Raw genomic sequence first — 20,514 nt, 5'->3', positions numbered from 1 at the left:
AGCCTTGGGTCACTCAGCTTTCGATTTGGCGCGCCGGCCCTTTAAGACTCATTTTGGTGCGCCGGCTCTTTAAGAATCACTTTGGCGCGTCGGCCCTTTAAGAGCCAGGGTGGCTCACGGGGCTTCTAAAGCCACTTTGGCACACATTCTCTCTCAGGGGCAAGTGTCATGTGATGAAGCTAGATTTGCATTTGTGGTGTGGGTTTTGCTTTAAGAGCTGATATTATATGGCAGAAGCTCTGTCTTGGAGAGGTCATGTGACGTTCGTAGGCGTTGGCATAGTAACTGGGTCTGCCTGCGCATATCAATGAGCTCAACTGCCATTTCAATCGCCTCAGGGCATGTTTTACCATTTCCCATTCAAATGCATTGAGACAGTGCATTCCAATGACGGGAAAAAAAATTTTCAAACGCAAATTGCGCAAAAACTACAAATCCGATCGACACGAAAAATACTTAGCACACCTCTCATGGACGCTGGCTTCGAAACGACACTTCAACGGAGTCTGTGCGTGTAGCGGTTCGGGCTGTATTAATTGCGGAAATCAACTTAAAAATAAGAAGAAGAAGAAGAAGAAGAATAAGTTAGCAGCGTTCGGATTACAATATAGTGGTTTTTTCAAACCACTATAATAATAATAAGAAGAATAAGTTAGCAGCGTTCGGATTACAATATAGTGGTTTTTTCAAACCACTATAATTATACATCTCCCAAAGTGAAAGTGTGAAAGAAAACCTCTTAAAATCTGTTTTGCCACACAAAATTAGTACCGCCGTGTCCGGAATGGCCTACTCTGTAAAACTGTTATTCCTTTTGCCGAACGCCGTAAAAAAAACACACCCAGAATGTATGTGGATTCTGGATCGATCTATGGATCCATGGATTGATCTATGGATCGATCTATGAAAAAACTGAAGGCAGCACTCCTCTTCAAAGAGGACAAAAATGTGGTTTTATTTCAGACCCACATGGCTGGCGAGTGGCGACGTTTCGGCTTATGCAGAGCCTTTATCAAGATCTATCACTATAACGAGAAAATGGAACAGCAAAATCCAAAATCTTCAGGTGCACAGGCCTCCCAAGCAATTATCCCAAAAGCCAAAATTCACATATGAAAATGGATCTATCTGTGTGTAATGGTGTGTGGGTTGGACAAATATTAAAGGGGGAGGTTGGACCAGAAATGACATCACAAATCATTTTTTTTGTTAAATAATGTATATTTAGCTTACAAAAAATGCATACAAATCCGCATCAAAAAACGCAGGTGACATGCCAGTGACCCCAGGTGCAGATTTTACTTGCGTCAAATCCTGATGCAATCATGACTGTGGAAACATACCTTTTCAGGGACAGGAAACAGCCCCCCCAACCAAAGATGGCAGCCTGCAGCTGCCCAGAAAAGGGGGGGTAATAAAACTACTACAATAATAAAACAATATACCAAACCTGTCAGTCGTTCTGTCCCTCGCCGTAATCCATGTCTGGGGGATAAACCGTTTTCAACCTGGACAGGACTGATATGCAACCACTGGTGCCTGAGCGTCTGCAAGCAGTGCATCAGTTACTCGTGGTGACGTCATTGAGGTTACGTCCGGTCACGAGGCTCCGATCCCAGCTGGGCTGAACTGCAGTGAAGATCCCTGCTAGCAGTGAGAAACTCCTATCTAATGTGCCTTTTCTGGGCAGCTGCAGGTTGCTATTTTTAGGCTGGGGTGGTCAATATCCATGGCCCCTTACCAGCTTGAGAGTATCAGCCAACAGCTGAGAGCTTTAGCAAGGCTGGTTGTCAAAAATGGGAGACCCCACACCATTTTTTTTTTAATTAAATAATTAAAAGTGTGGGAACCCCTCTATTCTTGATAACTAGCCTTGTTGAAGCTGACAGCCACTCCTGCGCTGAAAATAAATTAAAAGAAAAAACCTGAGAGGGTTCCTCTGTTTTTGCTAGCCAGCCAGGCAAAACTCACAGCTTGGTGGCTGCAACCCTCAGCTAATGAATACTCCCATCCTCCGCTCCTGCTCTCACTGTTATTAGTGGCTGCAGGTGTCTGATAAGGACATAAAGATTAAAAGTTTGAAGATTGCAAAATTGACAATTCACCAAATTTTTTTTTTCCCACAAACGCATCATGTCAAAGAAATGTTACCACTAGAGTTGAGCGACTTTTGTTTTTTTAGGGTCGAGTTTCGTTTCGTGAAACCCGACTTTTCCAAAAGTTGGGTCGAGCAAGATCGGCCGATTATAGGGAAAAGTCGGGGTCGTCCCGAAACACGAAACCCAATGTAAGTCAAATGGGGAATAAAAGTCGGCAGTGAGAGGACAGGAAACACACCTACAGTGCTCAATTGAACTACCTTGCCTGCCTCAAGATGTACACTGCCCAGCCATGACTCAGTTTGTCGCTTCAAGTACTCGGCCAGCACCTCGGCGGTGTGTCTGTCGCCCAAACACATCATCTGCAACACAGCCTGCTGACGCTTTCCACTAGCTGCTCGATAGGGGGACACCTCGTGTGCAACAGTGGCAGCTGCAGATGGAGTGCTCGTACGACTGCGCTCTGTGGACGAGCTTTCGCTTCTGGAGGAGGAGGAGGGTCGAACGCCTACAGCCAACTGTTTCCTATACCGTGGGCTAGGCAGCACTGTCCCACCACCGCTGTCCCCTGTGGACCCTGCATCCACCACATTAACCCAGTGCGCAGTGATGGACACGTAACGGCCCTGACCATGCCGACTGGACCATGCATCAGTTGCGAGGTGCACCTTTCCACTCACTGACTGCTTGAGTGCATGGGTAATGCGGTCTTTTACATGATGGTGGAGGGCTGGGATGGCTTTGCGAGAGAAGAAGTGGCGACTGGGTAGGTCATAGCGTGGTACTGCATAGGCCATGAGTTCGCGGAAAGCTGCGCTTTCCACCAACCGATAGGGCATCATCTCAAACGAGATTAGTTTGGCAATGTGGGCGTTCAAACCCAGTGTACGCGGATGAGAGACTGAGTACTTTCTTGACCTACTCATAGTGTCTGGGAGGGTGAGCTGGACTTGAGAGCTGCATATGGTGGAAGTAGCGGTGGACAGGGCGGACTGAGAGAGGGTTGATGATGGTGATGGAGTTGGTGTTCTTTCTGATGGCCTAGATTCAGTCTTTCGTTGATATAACAGTGGGATTCCCTGACTGCTTTGGCCTTGCAACGACACCTCAACATTTGCTGCTGTGCTAACCGGTGGGCTTACAGTGGGGGAAACAATGTAGCGTTGCTGACTACCTTCTTTGTGATCAGTTGCACATGTGGTACTTGAGGTTTGGTGTTGTGTCCACGCTTGCAAGTGCATGCTGGTTAAATGTCTAAGCATGCAACTGGTATTCAAATTTTTCAGATTTTTCCCTTGGCTAAAGGTCTTTGCGCACTTCTTACAGATAACCTTGGCCTGATCATGAGGATTTTGTTCAAAAAAGTGCCACACTGCACTCTTCCTACTTTGGCAGACATTTTGCGGCCTAGCACGCTGTGATGTTTTGACCCTCTGGACAAGCTGTCCAGCAACTCTTTTGATTTTTGGAACCTGTCTTTGGAGTGCTCCGGGCCTGCCAGATAACAGCTGTTGCGATGTCGATGTCTGCTGTGGATGCTCCTCATCTGAGCTATTGGAAGCAGCACCCTCTTCCCCCAATGGATGCCAATCTGGGTCAACAACTGGGTCATCCATCACCTCCTCTTCAATGTCATGTGCACCTTCCTCTGTGTCACCGTGTATGGTGGTATAGTGTGCGGGAAGGGGCACCTGAGTCTCATCAGGGTCAGAATCTGGCTCTGTACACTGCGAAGACAATGTAGTGCTCTGAGTGAATGTACCAGCAGAATCATCTATCAGCGGCTGTGCATCAGTGCACTCCATGTCAGATTCATCTTGGCCTGGGTAATTCACCATTTCACTTGATAATCCAGGCATGGTATGTGAAAACAGCTCCATGGAGTAATCAGTAGTATGGCCTGCGTCATCCTTCAATCTTGGTTGGGGTGAAGGACACAAGGAAAGGTGTGGTTCATGAACATGAGCCTCCAATGACTACTCAGTGCTTTTACTTTTTACAACTTCAGAAGAGGAGGCGATAGAGCTGGAGGCTGAGTCAGCAATGTAAGACAAAACTTCTTCCTGATTCTCTGGCTTTAAAAGCGGTTTGCCAACTCCTAGAAAACTAAGCCTTCGAAGCTTTATGGAGCCAGACGATGACGCAGGCTCAACACCTCCTGCATTCGGTCCTATTTTGCTTTTGCCACTACCATCAGATCCACCACCAACACCATCATTACCAGCTGCCAACCCCCGCCCAATTCCACGGCTTCTTCCACCAGCCTTCCTCATTTTTGGTAGAAATGTAGACAAAATCCAACAAACTATATAGTAATGTAAAACAAGGTACAAGGTGTCTATAGGACAGGGGAGATTTAGATTTTCTGCACACACTAGTGGACACTGGACACTTTTGGATTGTGTGAGGCCCACTGAATATCAGAGCGCTATGTCACAGGCTCGATGCAACAGGTGTGAAAAAAGTGACTACAGGATAAGGGAGATTTTGAATTTCTGCAGACACTTGTGGACACTGGACACTTGGATTGTGTGAGGCCCACTGAATATCAGAGCGCTATGTCACAGGCTCGATGGCACAGGTGTGAAAAAAGTGACTACAGGATAAGGGAGATTTTGAATTTCTGCAGACACTTGTGGACACTGGACACTTGGATTGTGTGAGGCCCACTGAATATCGGAGCGCTATGTCACAGGCTCGATGCAACAGGTGTGAAAAAAGTGACTACAGGATAAGGGAGATTTTGAATTTCTGCAGACACTTGTGGACACTGGACACTTGGATTGTGTGAGGTCCACTGAATATCAGAGCGCTATGTCACAGGCTCGATGCAATAGGTGTGAAAAAAGTGACTACAGGATAAGGGAGATTTTGAATTTCTGCAGACACTTGTGGACACAGGACACTTTTGGATTGTGTGAGGCCCACTGAATATCAGAGCGCTATGTCACAGGCTCGATGGCACAGGTGTGAAAAAAGTGACTACAGGATAAGGGAGATTTTGAATTTCTGCAGACACTTGTGGACACTGGACACTTTTGGATTGTGTGAGGCCCACTGAATATCAGAGCGCTATGTCACAGGCTCGATGGCACAGGTGTGAAAAAAGTGACTACAGGATAAGGGAGATTTTGAATTTCTGCAGACACTTGTGGACACTGGACACTTTTGGATTGTGTGAGGCCCACTGAATATCAGAGCGCTATGTCACAGGCTCGATGGCACAGGTGTGAAAAAAGTGACTACAGGATAAGGGAGATTTTGAATTTCTGCAGACACTTGTGGACACTGGACACTTTTGGATTGTGTGAGGCCCACTGAATATCAGAGCGCTATGTCACAGGCTCGATGGCACAGGTGTGAAAAAAGTGAATTGTAGAATTGGGCAGAATAGGAATCTCCCTAGAGAGTAGGTCTGTAAGAACGGAACAAGTCCTCCACTTATCCTTCCACAGTGACACACAGATAGCTTCACTGTGGCTGTGATAACAGCCGTTACACGGTACTGTGTGAGGAGCGTACACCGCTGTATGGTGTGAAAAAATGCACGCTCAGTACCTCAGCAGGACAAAAAAAAAAATTGGGATTGCTTTTAAAAAAGCAGTTTGCAGAGCAGTGGGGAAACAGCAATGCAGCTGTCAGGAAGCCTTAGAAGGCAGCCTAACAACCAACACCGCTGATCCACCACAATATAACCTCCCCTTGCACTGCACACACAGTGACTGGTGTGTTGTACAGGCAAAATCGCTAGCAGCAGAAGCAGTTTTTTTTTTTCTTCTTCTCTGCCTAACGCTCTCCCTACAGAATCAGCAACCTCTCCCTATGCTAAGATCGGCAGAAGTAAGATGGCGGTCGGCGTGCACGCCCTTTTATAACCCCTGTGACGCCCACCAAAGCAAGCCAATCACTTGCATGCCCTTCTGAAAGATGGTGGTGACCCCTGCCTATGTCATCACGTTGCCCACAGTGTCCGTGGATCCTGATTGGCTGAAAGAGCGCAAAACAAACTTTTGAAACGCGACTTTGGCGCGTAAGTCGCCGACCTCGTGGCCGACCTCATCCTAGGGTCGGGTTTCGTTTCATGAAACCCGACTTTGCCAAAAGTCGGCGACTTTTGAAATTTTTCGACCCGTTTCGCTCAACTCTAGTTACCACTATCAAAAAGTACAATGTTATGAGAAGACAATCTCCCAATCACCAGGATCCATCAAAGCGTTTCAGAGTTATTACTTCATAAAGTGACAGTGGTCAGAATTGTAAAAATTGGCCTGATCATTAAGGTTAAAACAGGCTCTCAAAGGGGTTAAACCTTCGTAGTTAATCAGTATTTGAGCCACCTGCAGAAATACAGGTGCTTGCTTTGGCATGCTATCAAGTGTAGGAGCAAGTAAGCAGCCAACATGGACATTTGTTTCCATCTTAACTTCCTCCAGCTTTTTAGTTCAAATTCTTATAATCTAGCATGTACTAACTTTTTTAACCCCTTAACGACCAGGGGTATTTTTGGTTTTACATTTTCATTTTTCCCTCCCCTTCTTTCCAGAGCCATAACTTTTTTAATTTTCCGTTTATATGGCCATGTGAGGGCTTATTTTTTGCGGGACGAGTTGTACTTTTAAATGACATCATTGGTTTTACCATATCGTGTACTCGAAAACGGGAAAAAAATTCCAAGTGCGGTGAAATTGCAAAAAAAGTGCAATCCCACACTTGTTTTTTGCTTGGCTTTTTTGTTAGGTTCACTAGATGCTAAATCTGACCTACCATTATGATTCTCCAGGTCATTACGGTCATTACGAGTTCATAGACACCAAACATGTCTATGTCCTCTTTTATCTAAGTGGTGAAAAAAAATTCCAAAGTTTGCTAAAAAAAAAAAAAAAAAAAAAAAATTTGCGCAATTTTCCGAGACCCGTAGCGTCTCCATTTTTCATGATCTGTGGTAGGGTGAGGGCTTATTTTTTCCGTGCCGGACTGACGTTTTTAATGACACCACTTTTGTGCAGATACGTTCTTTTGATCGCCCGTTATTGCATTTTAATGCAATGTCTTGGTGACCAAAAAAACGTAATTCTGGCGTTTTGAATTTTTTTCTCGCTACGCCGTTTAGCGATCGGGTTAATGCTTTTTTTTATTGATCGGGCGATTCTGAACGCGGCGATACCTAATATGTGTATGTGGGATTTTTTTTTTACTGTTTTATTTTGATTGGGGCGAAAGGGGGGTGATTTGAACTTTTAGGTTTTTTTAATTTTTTTTTATTTTTAAACATTTTTTTTTGTTTACTTTTGGCATGCTTCAATAGCCTCCATAGGAGGCTAGAAGCATGCGCAACCCGATTGGCTCTGCTACATATGGGCGATGAGCAGAACGCCCATATGTAGCAGATTTACTGCTGTGCTTTCAGCGCCGACCACCGGGTGGCGCTGAAAGCCTTATGCCTGGAACAATCATAGAGGTCTCATAGAGACCTCTGGTTGTCCAGGCAACGTGACGCCGACCCCCAATCACGTGACGGGGGTCGGCGATGACGTCATTTACGGCCCGGCGGCCGGAAATTCTATTTAAATGCCCGCTGTCAGCTTTGACAGCGGCATTTAACTAGTTAATAGGCGCGGGCGGACGGCGATTCCGCTCGCGCCTATTGCGGGCACATGTCAGCTGTTCATAACAGCTGACATGTCCCGGCTTTGATGCGGGCTCAGTGCCGGAGCCCTCATCAAAGAAAGGGAAATGTCTGATGACGGACTGTGTCCGTCATTGGACATTAAGGGGTTAAATGTTAAATTTGTTTTAAACACAATTTGACTTTTCTATTTTCACTATAAACACTAATTTTTAGTTTATTACACTGCAAATCCTTATGTTTTTTTTTTCTTCCTCCCGCTCTTTTCTCTATAGGTCCATGTAGAATTTATGGATGATAGCAACCGTTCCATCATAAGGAATGTGAAGGGACCAGTTAGAGAAGGAGACGTTTTGACCCTGCTAGAATCTGAACGTGAAGCTAGAAGGTTACGCTAGCTTTCTTCAAGGTAAAGTAACATCTAGCCAAGGCTTCAGAAAGGGACATGGTTACTGCTATGACCTTTTCTGTAAGACTTTATTTTTTTTTTTTTGTCAATGTGTTTGAAATCTTAAGGATGAGTTGTAATTTTGAATGACACCATTACATAGTAAAGTTAATGTACAGAAGGGGGTATTCAAAGTGCAATACCACCATTGCTGTTGGGTTGTTGTAAAAACAAGGTTTACCTTTTTAGAATACTTAGAAATTCCAACTGTTTCACTGTATGTGGGGGAAGTGGTGTCAATCACAACTACAACTTATATTGCACAAAGCAAGGCCCCATAAGGGCATGATCATGGGTGCTTTTGTTTACTAGGCCCACAATATTGGGATACTGGGCAAAAGCAATGAAAGTCTCATCTTAATTTGAGTCATGCAATAGTGGTGTTTATTTACAGTATAATAGAGGTCATTGTGTAAAGTTTTTAATTTTTTTTTCTTTAGATGGCAGCTTGCTCAACTTGGCACTCTGAAGACGGAATGGTTCAGCAAATTGTTTTTGTTGACTGCAAATAAAAATTCCTGAACTTTTTTCCTAAACTTGGTCATCTGTAGATAACCTTGATATGTTTACTAGGTTCACAGTAGAAATGCTGCATATAAAAAGCAGCAAATGGTAGCTTCCATTCTACAGTACTGTTTAACCCCTTAACAACTGCCGATATGCCTTTTAACGGCAGCAGTTAAGGGTACTTATTCCTCAGCGCTGCTTTTTAGCAGTTCTGAGAAATTAGGTATGATAATGTCTGTAAAGCGCTGTGGAATTAATGGCGCTATATAAATGAGTAAAATAAAAGTAAGGTTATAGCGTGTTACGGTCACCAGTATTCACCAAATACTAGACTGCAAAAAAAATCCAATTTCACATTTAATTTCTCTCCTCTTTATATGATCTAGCACATCAGAGGAGAGAGAAGTGGGTCCCCCTAGACCATCCTGCATCTGCCAGTCCGTTTCCCTGGCTGTCAGTTTTTGTCATGCAAGCAGACAGAGCTGTTGGTTTGCAGAGCAGTCCCTGTGTGAGGCAACGCAAGGGGAGTCAAAAGGTCTGGCACCCCCTACATACACAGCAGTGCAGTCACTCAAGGCAACCAGTCCCGGACAGTCTTTTGTTTTCCCGACTGCGATCCGGCGGATACAGCGTACTGTGCACGTAGTTTGTTTGGACTTTAAACATGTTTTGTTTTTGAACTTGCTTGGGTTACTGCCTCATCACTGCACAGCATGGACTCTGCTGCACTACATCAGGGTTTCCCAACTCCAGTCCTCAAGGCACACCAACAGATCATGTTTTCAGGATTTCCTTAGTATTGCTCAGGTGATAATTGCTTCACCTGTGCAATACAAAGGAAATCCTGAAAACATGATCTGTTGGTGTGCCTTGAGGACTGGAGTTGGGAAACCCTGCACTACATAATATATATTAGTTCAGCTCACTCAGCAGTACAGAGGTTGAAAACTGGAACACTGTCTCTTTAAATCTTCAGTTGGTTTATTATATAGATGGCATAAACCAACATGAAGGGAAAAATAAACACAGCCCTTCAGGTAAAACAAAACAAAAATGCTTTAACATAGTCCATGCATGTGGAGAAACAGAGGGATGGCTCAGTCTTTCCTCCTCAGGACACAAACCACTGGAGTTCCTCTCTCCAGCCCTACTGAACGCTGACTGTGAGTGCTGTCATCTTTTTGCACTATATACAGTGGGTATGGAAAGTATTCAGACCCCTTTACATTTTTCACTCTTGTTTTATTGCAGCCATTTGGTAAACTCAAAAGTTCATTTTTTTTTCCTCATTAATGTATACTCTGCACCCCATCTTGCCTGCAAACAGATGTAGAGTCTTTGCAAATTTATTTAAAAAAAAAACCCACTGTGTGTAAAAGTATTAAGTTACCTACCGGTAAAGGTATTTTTTGGAAGCCCATGACAGCACCACAAGAGAGGGAATCCGCCCTTCAGGAACAGGAAACCTACAGACAAAAAGGGTAGCACCTCTGCCACGTATCAGTTGGATTACAGAGCTTGAGAGGCTACCATGGTTAATGGCACAAATATATACAATTTTAATTCCAAATTAAGCAATGCCTGTGAAACTTTCTAAGAGAAAGAAGTGCATCCCCACACGTGAAGGGAGGAAACTAAGGGTGCTGTCATGGGCTTCTGAAAAATACCATTACCAGTAAGTAACAATACTTTATTTGGTCTCCCATGACAGCACCACAAGAGAATTACAGAGATGTAAACTAACTTAGGGAGGGACTACAGCCTGCAGCACCCTTATCCCAAAGGTGAGATCTGAGGAGACAGCCATGTCCAACCGATAGTGGTTAAAAAGGGTAGAAGGCGATGACCAAGTGGCCGCCTTACATATCTGGTCAATTGACACTCCAGATCTCTCCGCCCAAGATGATGCCATGGCACGAGTGGAGTGCGCCCTCAGATTCTGCGGAGCTGGACCCCCACCTGCTGTATAAGCCAGAGAGAGAGCCTCCCTAATCTACCTCGCTAATGTGCGTTTTGATACTCTTAAGCCCTTTCTTAGGACCTTGGAAGGATAAGAATAATGCATTATCCCTTCTACAAGGATCAGTAGCAGAGATATACTTTAGAAGACATCGCCTATTGTCTAATGCAGGGTTCCCCAACTCCAGTCCTCAAGGCCCACCAACAGGTCATGTTTTCAGGATTTCCTTAGTATTGCCCAGGTGATAATTGCATCACCTGTACAATACAAGGAAAATCCTGAAAACATGACCTGTTGGTGGGCCTTGAGGACTGGAGTTGGGGAACCTTGGTCTAATGCATGAAGTTTCTCCTCTTTAGGGTTTGAAGGATTAGGGAGAAAGTGCTCCCTTCCTATCTCTTGTGACCTGTGAAAGTGTGATGCCACCTTGGGCAAGTATGCTGGGTCCGGTCTGAGGATTACCCTGTCTTGTAAGAACTCTGTATAAGGGGAAAGCCTGGAAAGTGCCCGTATATCATTTATCCTACATGCAGATGTTATTGCTACCAGAAAGCCCGTTTTAAGAGCTAGAATTTTTAACGAGGCCGAATCCAGGGGTTCAAAAGGGCCCTTTGTCATAGCTGTAAGGACTAAATTTAGGTCCCATGGTATGCATTTATCCCTGTGTATGGGCCTAGATCTACAGCAGCCCTGATGAATCTAGTAATCCAGTAATTGTTAGCAATATCACAGGTAAATAGGGCCCCCAGAGCTGAAATCTGTAGTTTCAAAGAACTTGTGAAAAGACCTAACTCGAGACCCTTCTGAAGGAACTCTAGAATCTGTCTCGTGGGTATCCCATCCCTGAGATTAAAGTCAGAGGTGGCCAGGAATCGCCTCCAGGTTCTAGCATAGATATTCGTAGTAATTTGTTTCCTACTCTTCAGAAGGGTGTTAATTAAATTTGGGTAGAACCCTCTATCTCTCAACAATGACCTTTCAAACTCCACGCCGTCAAATGGAGCCCTGTCACTTGTGGATTGTTGATTGGCCCCTGGTAGAGAAGGTCCGGAAGAATCCAGGGATTGCATACCGACATAGTCCTCAGCTCTGTAAACCAGGTTCTCCTGGGCCAAAATGGGGCAATTAGTATGATCCTTGCCCAATCTTCCCTGATCTTCCTCACTACCATAGGATTTTTCCTGGAATTCAGAGAACAGAACTTTCTTACTTTTCTGTTTTCCCTGCTGGCAAAGAGGTCTACCTCCGGCTGACCACATCTGCGGACAATCTGGTTGAAGATGTCTGTGTTCAATGACTATTCTCCTTGCCTCAGAATATTGCGGCTTAGATAGTCTGCTTTTGTGTTGTCCTTCCCTCTGATATGGTGCGCTGTCAAAGATTGAAAATGTCTTTCGGCTGTTTGAAACAGGCGTTCTGCTCTTTTGCATCAGGGCCTCGGAACGTGTTCCACCTTGGTGGTTGACGTAGGCCACCACCACCTGGTTGTCCGAGAGAATCCTGACATGGTGACCCTGTAGGTACACAAGGAGTTTTTTAACTGCCAGCTCTATTGCCAACAGCTCCTTCTGGTTGGATGAGGCTCCCGCCTGGGAGTCACATTGTCCCTGGACCACCATATCCCCAATATGGGCCCCTCAACCCGAGGGGCTAGCATCTGAGGTTATTATGCGGGTTATCTGCATTACCCTGGGAACTCCTGAAGATAAGTTGTTCTTGTCCAGCCACCATCTAAGGCAGTGGTTCCCAAACTCCAGTTCTCGTGGACCCCAACTGGTCATGTTTTCAGGGATTCACATGTGAGAGAATTCCTGATGCCTTGATGATACTTCCATCACCTGTGAAATACTAAGGAAATCCTGAAAACATGACCTGTTGGGGTCCGTGAGGGCTGGAGTTTGGGAAACACTAATCTAAGGGATGCAAGGGTCAAAGGGCTCACTGATATCTGACCCTGTAGGGACCCCCCCAAGGCCCTATCGCTAATTAGGACATCCTTCTGAAGGGGTTTAGTGTAAAACTGAGCCCACCTGATGACCGGGATATACAACATCAGGGAACCCAACAGCGACATGGCCTGCCTAAGGGTCATGGAGGGTTTATCAATTGCCCGTAATACTTGCTGTTGAATGTGTATTAACTTGTCTGGTGGTAGACGACAATGTTGCACCTCTGAATCTAACACCAGGCCTAGAAACTTGGACTTTTAAGGGCTGTAACCGGGATTTTTCATAATTTATTATCCAGCCTAAGTGCTTCAGCCTGGACCTAGCCCTTCCTATCTGAGACAGACAATGGTCCACTGAATTACCCACAATCAGAAAGTCATCTAAGTAGGGGACAATAAGGATATTTGATTCCCGCACATGAGCCATGACTTTGGCAGCTATCTTCGTGAATACCCGAGGGGCTGCTGAGAGACCAAAAGGGAGAGCCCTAAACTGATAAGAGCGGACTAAACCACCCATTGAAATTGCCACCCTCAGGAATTGCTGGAAATTTGCGTGGATAGGCCCATGATATTACGCGTCATTCACACCCACGACTGCCATGAAGCAGTTTTCAAACAACATCTTTATTGCCGAGCTGATCTATTCCATCTTAAAGGTTCGATTAATCAGAAACTCATTAAGAGACCGCAGATTAATAATGGTTCTGAAGGACTTGTCTGGTCTCTGGATCTCTAAACTCCAGCTTGAGTCCGGTGGCTATTATGCTCCGCACCCAGTCACTATTTGTGATTTGTAACCATGCTGGAAGGAAGGCTGACAATCTACCCCCCACGGGAATTGCTAGTCATTGGCCAGGTTTCTATCCTTCTCTTGAAGAATGTCTGAACATAAAGCCTGTACCTCTCCTTCTTCTAACTTCCCACTTGGGATGGTCTCTAGCGGGTGATGGGATGCGTCTTCTCCCTTGACCAAACTTTTCTATTGAAAAAACGTTGGTAAGATGCAAACCACAAATTAGGGAACTTCTTTTTGTTGTCCCCCGCCTTGTCCAGCAACTCATCCAGGACTGGACCAAACAGATATTCCCCTTCGCACGGGATAGCGCAGAGTTTTGATCTGGCTTGGATGTCCCCTGGCCAGCACTTTAACCACAAGGCTGTGCGGGCCGCATTGGAAAGTCCTGCTGCTTTAGCAGACATTCTAACCGCAACTGAGGCATCCGATAGGAAGGCTGCGGCCCTCTGAATCACTGGCAGAATGCCCAGAATTGTCTCTCTTGGAGCTCCTTCCTTTAATTGAGATTAGCTGGTCCAACCAGACCATCATCGATCTGGCCATGCATGTTGATGCTGCCGCTGGTCTTAGGGAACCGGCCACCATCTCCCAGGTTCCTTTAAGGAAGGTGTCTGCCTTCCTGTCTAGGGGGTCTTTAAGGGTTCCCATATCCTCAAAGGGTAGCGAGGCTCTTTTTGATGCCTTGGCGACTGCTGCATCTAACTTGGGGGTCTTGTGCCAGGTATTAACTGCTGGATCCTCAAATGGGTATCTGCGCTTGAGAGCTGGAGGTAAAGAGCCCCTCTTTTCTGTTTTTTTTCCATTCCCGGCAAATCAGCTCTTGGATTTTTTCATTTAAAGGGAAGGACCTTCGCTTTCTCGGATCTATCCCTTTGTACATGACATCCTGGATAACTGTGGCTTGGGTTCCTCTATCCCTATCGTCCCCCTGACCACTTTTGCCAACTTAACAACTTGATCTAGGGGCAGGCAGAAACGACCGGAATCTTCCTCCACTGAAGAAGACAAGGGGGATGAATCGGAGGAGTCATTTCTCCCCATTCCACCGAGGAGTCTGAATCCAGGGGGGCCATGTATTTTGATCTTTCCGCTTGGGACAGGGACTTTAGGGATTCGCTTTCTTCCGCCCTGACTATATCTTTCAGGCTTGCAGTGATATTAAATGACTCCTCTGCTACCTGAGGGAGGATAGTAAAAGGAAATATGGTCTATTTAGACGTAATGCCATTCCACCCCTTCCTGAGACCTCACCGTCTGCTGGATACAGGGGGTGCACAACTTTTTTGGGCACGAATCAGGTAGGGGGCATCCACAGAGGGCACATTCCCTGTGTTTTGCCTTACCCGTGCACTTCTTCCCCGGAGTATGAGGGGGATGTCTCTCAGTCGATGCTCCTGACCCCCATCTGGAGGAGCTCTAACGACTGGACTGGTCTCTGTTATGAATGAGTCACCGAGGAGGAAAAAACAAAAAGCAAGCTAAGCCCAGAAAACCGGAGAGGTTGGTAACTAGCGGATTGCAGTCCCCTGATCCTATCCACAACAGCTAGCAGTAGCCGTGGAGCGTGCCTATGGTGGTCCTAGGCGCCTCGTCACGGCCAGAGAACTAAATAAGCCTAAAGAAAGAAAGGGAAAATCTAAGCTACCCCAGAGCTGACCCCAAAGCAATAGACAGCCCTCAACATGTATTGTCGGTGAAACAAGATGAAAACACAGACACAGGTAGAAAGATAGGCTGAGCAAACGATAGGGCCCTCGCTAACTAGAAAGGACATGAAAGAAAAGCTGCTGTCTGCAATCACTCAAAAAACCCTGCCAAAAAGAATGTCCAACATGTCTGATAGAAAAAGGCCCTGAAGTCGCTAGACTTCAAATCACTATATCAGCACTCAGGTATATTCCTACGACAGAGCAAAAGAGATCAACTGATCAGAGACAAAATGGGGATTCAACCCAGTCCCAGCCAGGGCTGGCTGAACACAAAAACTAAGTAAACCAGACAAAAACTCATATGAACAATAGCAGAGAAAGCTTTAGGAAGGCAGGAACCAAACTGGAAACCAGGAGCCACAGTCAGGAAAAATCACCAACAAGAAACTAGGGAGTCGGCTGCCTTAAATCCTATCAGAAACTCCTGATGTCCAATCGCAGTCCTCTTCCTCAGGTGGCCGGTCTCTGCCATTTAGACCAGCTTCATTACCTCCCTTCACCAACAGAGGGAGTCCAGATAGAGAACTCACTACTCCTCTGTCAGCACAGCCAGCTCCATAACCCTCACCAGAAGCCAGAGGCAAACCCGAAAATGAGCTCACAACAGTACCCCCCCTTGAGGAGGGGTCACCGAACCCTCATCTACGCCACCGGGCAGATCAGGATGGGCCCGATGAAAAGCACGAACCAATCTATCGGCATGAATATCAGAGGCAGAGACCCAAGAATTGTCCTCCTGGCCATAACCCTTCCACTTGACCAAATACTGGAGTCTCCGTCTAGCCAGACGAGAATCCAGTATTTTCTCTACCTCATATTCCACATTACCTTCAACCAATACAGGGTCAGGAGGTGCAGCCATAGGTACTACTGGCTCAACATATCTCTTCAACAGCGACTTATGAAACACGTTATGGATCTTAAACGTAACAGGAAGAGCCAATCGAAAAGAAACCGGATTAAGAATCTCCAAAATCTTGTAAGGTCCAATAAATCTTGGCTTGAACTTTGGAGAAGCCACCTTCATAGAGATATTCTTTGATGACAACCAAACCATATCACCCACTTTAAACCAGGGACCAATGGTCCTATGCCGGTTAGAAAACCGCTGGGCCTTTTCCTGGGAGAGAGACAACTTATCCACTACTTGGTCCCAAATCTGCTGCATTCTCTCTACCACAGTGTCAACACCTGGGCAGGCTGAAGATTCCACTTGCCCTGAAGAAAATCGAGGATGAAACCCAAAGTTACAGAAAAAGGGTGACATCAAGGTGGCAGAACTAGCTCTATTATTTAAAGCGAATTCGGCCAAGGGCAAAAATGAAACCCAATCATCCTGATCAGCAGATATAAAACATCTCAAATAGGACTCCAAAGTCTGGTTTGTTCTCTCCGTCTGCCCATTGGTCTGAGGGTGAAACGCAGAGGAGAAGGACAACTGAATTCCCAGCTTGGAACAAAAGGCTTTCCAGAATCTGGAAACAAACTGAACTCCTCTGTCCGATACAATGTTCTCAGGAATCCCATGCAACCTGTTGTAAAAACAAGGGTACCAACTCTGAGGATGATGGCAACTTTGGGAGTGGTACAAGATGGACCATCTTAGAGAATCTATCACAAATCACCCAGATAACAGTCATTCTCTGAGAGACAGGAAGATCAGAAATAAAATCCATTGAAATATGGGTCCATGGCCTCCGGCAAGGGCATCAACAACCCACTAGAGCGAGAACAGGGTTTAGACCGGGAACAAGTCCCACAGGACTGCACAAAATTCCTGACATCACGAGATAAGGCGGGCCACCAAAAACACCGACTCACCAAATCTCTGGTACCAAAAATACCTGAATGACCAGCCAATGCGGAGCAATGAACTTCAGACATCACTCTCTTCCTCCACTGGTCAGGAACATACAATTTTCCCATAGGACAACGCTCAGGTTTGGAATTCTTGAGCACATCTCGAATCAGGCGAGGTGGAAGAAAGAACTACCCCTTCACCGAGGATGGTGGTAGGCTTGGTCACAATAGGAGAATCAGCAAAGAAACTCCTAGAAAGGGTGTCTGCCTTAACATTCTTAGTGCCTGGAAGAAAGGAGACCACAAAATCAAACCGCGTAAAAAACAAGGCCCACCTAGCCTGTCTAGGATTCAAGCGTTTGGCCGACTCAAGGTAAATCAAATTCTTTTGGACAGTGAGGACCACAACTTGATGTCTAGCTCCCTCCAACCAATGTCTCCACTCCTCAAATGCCCATTACATGGCTAACAATTCCCGATTCCCCACATCATAGGAGATTGTGGAGGATGCGTCAGCTGCCGCAGCTCTCCATCTTGGTTGCGTAGCTCTTACATAGCCTGGAGGCGGTTTAGGTCATTGACCTGTTGCAACACAAATGTCTCTGTAAGTGGAACTAGATGTGATAACATGTAATGGCAAAAAGCTGTGTGCTCTGTCAGTCTCCGACCAATGCCAGAAATGCTGGTGTCACACGTAGTGTTGAGCATTCCGATACCGCAAGTATCGGGTATCGGCCGATATTAGCTGTATCGGAATTCTGATACTGACTTCCGATACTTTTTTCATATCGGATACCGGAATCGGAAGTTCCCATAATGCTATGAGCCCGCTCGCTTTGATTCAGCCAATGGGAATCCTCAGAAGTGTGGGCACATCCTGTTAGGCATGTAGGCATGTTAACTATTGGCATGGCTGTGATTGGATGCTGAAATGATGTCATGATGCACTATAAAAGCCACAGCCGCCGCCATTTCTGGTCACTCTGCTGTGAATTCAGTTAGGGACAGGCTGCTGTTGAAGACTGTGAGGGACAGTTAGAAATAGCGATTCTACAAAACATATTGTGCTTTAACCAGGCTACATAAACCACCACTGTAGCTTTCTTTTCCCTAGCAGCAGTGTTCACAGCTGTCTGCAAGGGCTGTGTGAGTGCAGCTCACGCTGTGGAGTGGGTCCTGCAGCCACGTCTGGTTGTAGGCCGCCCAGCGTGCCTCACTGCTGCCTCATACATATTTTTCTTTTTGAGCTGCTTATTTTTCAAAAATTTTATCTAGTGTGTTTCCATCCGTATCCATATACGTTGGTTGCAAACACTAGTAGTAGACAGCGGAGCCTTTCTGCAGCCTTTCAGTGCTAGTGCCCACTTAGCTGCACTGTTCACGGCTGTCTGAGAGGTCTCTGACTGTGTGTGAGTGCAGCTCACGCTGAGTAGTGCATCCTGCAGCTACGTCTGGTTGTAGGCCGCTCAGCGTGTCACTGCCTCACACATATTTTTCTTTTATTGCAGCTCATTTTTTCTTCTCCTATTAGTGTGCATCCATCCGTATCCATACACGGTGGTTGCAAACACTCTAGGAGTAGACAGCGGAGCCTTTCTGCAGCCTTTCAGTGCTAGTGCCCACTTACCTGCACTGTTCACGGCTGTCTGAGAGGTCTCTGACTGTGTGTGAGTGCAGCTCACGCTGAGTAGTGTGTCCTGCAGCTACGTCTGGTTGTAGGCCGCTCAGCGTGCGTCACTGCCTCACACATATTTTTCTTTAATTGCAGTTCATTTTTTCTTCTCCTATTAGTGTGCATCCATCCGTATCCATCTACATTGGTTTGTTGCAAACACTATATAGGAGTAGATAGAGGAGCCTTTTTTCTGGCTTGTGCCCTTCATCTGCAGCCAGATTAGTATTACCCAATTTTTTTGGAGCCTCATCTTTTGCATTGTAGGTTACATGCCTGCATTGTAATAGCTCCAAAAAGTTGGTGATACTATCACTTTCAAACTTTTGGTCACTTCCTTTTAGTTTTTTTTCACAAAAAAAACAATAAAGTTCACCAAACACTACATTTGAAAGTTGTGTAGGCCACATTAGCTCCTATTAAAGTGTAGTCCACACACACACTTCATAAAATTAGTGTTTCTTCTACCTGTAACCAGCTGTTCAGGAATAAGCACACTAAGCCCCCCCTTTGTACTTTTCTGCCTATCTTTATCAGTCTAGCAAAATGAAGAAGGCAGGGAGTAAGGCACGTGGGCGTGGAGTTTCAGCAGGGAGAGGACGTGGGGATACTGCAGGGAGAGGACGTGGGGATTCTGTGCCTGCTGCGGGCACCAGTGAGTCAGCAGCCCCCATTTTTAGCAACAGTCCTTTATGCGCAGCTTTGTAGGACCTCGCCGTACCCCACTGCTGCGGGAGGAACAAATTGAAGCCGTTGTCGGATGGATGGCAGCTAACGCATCGACTTCAATGACTTCCACAGCTGCATCAGGCGCAAACAAGTCGCACAGTGCCGCCGGTCACACTTCAGCACCACTGAGTGGGCCTCTATGAAGGACATCTGCCTCGTTTTGCGTGCCTTCGATGATTCCACACTGATGGCAAGTGCAGATGATGCACTAGTCAGCATGACTGATCCCCCTTATCTGCCTGCTTCAAAAAACACTGCAAGCACTAAGGAATGAGGTTCTGGAAGAGGTGGAGGATGAGGAGTCCCAAATGCCATCTGCTTCTGGACAGTCAGCGATACGTGGTTCCTCACAAAGGCCTAGGCAGGGGACACTTTGTGAGGAGGATGAGGAGGAGTAGATGGAGGAGCAAGACATCTCTCCAGAGGAGGGAGGGACACAAAGCTCTAGTCAGTATGTACAGCGAGGGTGGGGTGATGCAGAGCAGGGGACAGCGGTTCTTTGGCAGTTGGGAGTCTGCAGCACATGGTTGATTTCATGCTGCAGTGCCTGAGAAACGACCGCCACATCACCCACATTCTCTACACGGCTGATTATTGGGTGTACACCCTCCTAGATCCTCGCTACCGGGACAACTTACAAAGCCTCATACCAACGTTGAACCGGGAGCGTAAACTGCGGGAGTACCAAGACACACTGGTGCAGTCCATCATGTTTTCCATTCTACCCGACAGCAGTGGTGCTAGTACTTTACAAAGCAGCTCTGTGCGTCGAGGCAGTGGAGGAAATTCGGCACAAAGAGGGAGCAGAGCCAGCGCAGAGCAGGAGCAGGCCATGGCAGGCCTGCGTCGCAACAGCCAGGAAGACAGCGGGCAGAGGCGGTGACGGGGTCGACGGGAGTAGCGGGTGACACGGCAGGTACCCCGGGGCATAAGGCCCACCATGAGGTGCCTGCCAGACAGGGCGCCAGGCTGAGTGGCGCGGTAGCCAGGAGGGAGCAGTTCCAGGATGTCAAGCCTGGCCTCAGCGCTGCATGCGGGACAGAGAGAGCGGCGGGCCGCCACGAACAGCTGTCCGGCAGTCGGCCGGGGGGTGCAACGGACCGGACAGGCCGGTCCGGGTCCAGTGATCGACGCAGGTCCCGCTCAGGCGGGAGTCCCATGGAACATCAGGAGTCATGCACTCAGGTCCCCCGTGGTGACGAGGAGGCCAGGGGAGC

The 20,514-nt window shown here is 46.6% G+C and overlaps 1 protein-coding gene across 1 annotated transcript; it reads left to right on the top strand.

The window, feature by feature from the left end:
• Window positions 1-784: 784 nt before the first annotated feature.
• On the top strand, window positions 785-8,709 carry LOC141073721 (small ribosomal subunit protein eS28-like). The gene is made up of 3 exons (XM_073561077.1): window positions 785-796; window positions 8,001-8,134; window positions 8,614-8,709. The coding sequence occupies exons 1-2, from the start codon at window positions 785-787 to the stop codon at window positions 8,121-8,123; spliced, it is 135 nt and encodes a 44-aa protein (XP_073417178.1). The 3' UTR covers window positions 8,124-8,134; window positions 8,614-8,709.
• The last annotated feature ends 11,805 nt before the right edge of the window (window positions 8,710-20,514 follow it).

The sequence above is a fragment of the Dendrobates tinctorius genome, unplaced genomic scaffold, assembly GCF_039654945.1.
Source record: "Dendrobates tinctorius isolate UK_male_01 unplaced genomic scaffold, ASM3965494v1 ptg000314l, whole genome shotgun sequence".
In the NCBI taxonomy this organism is placed as follows: domain Eukaryota; kingdom Metazoa; phylum Chordata; class Amphibia; order Anura; family Dendrobatidae; genus Dendrobates; species Dendrobates tinctorius.
The sequence above is the reverse complement of the archived record's forward strand: the minus strand, read 5'-3'. Positions and strand labels throughout refer to the sequence as shown.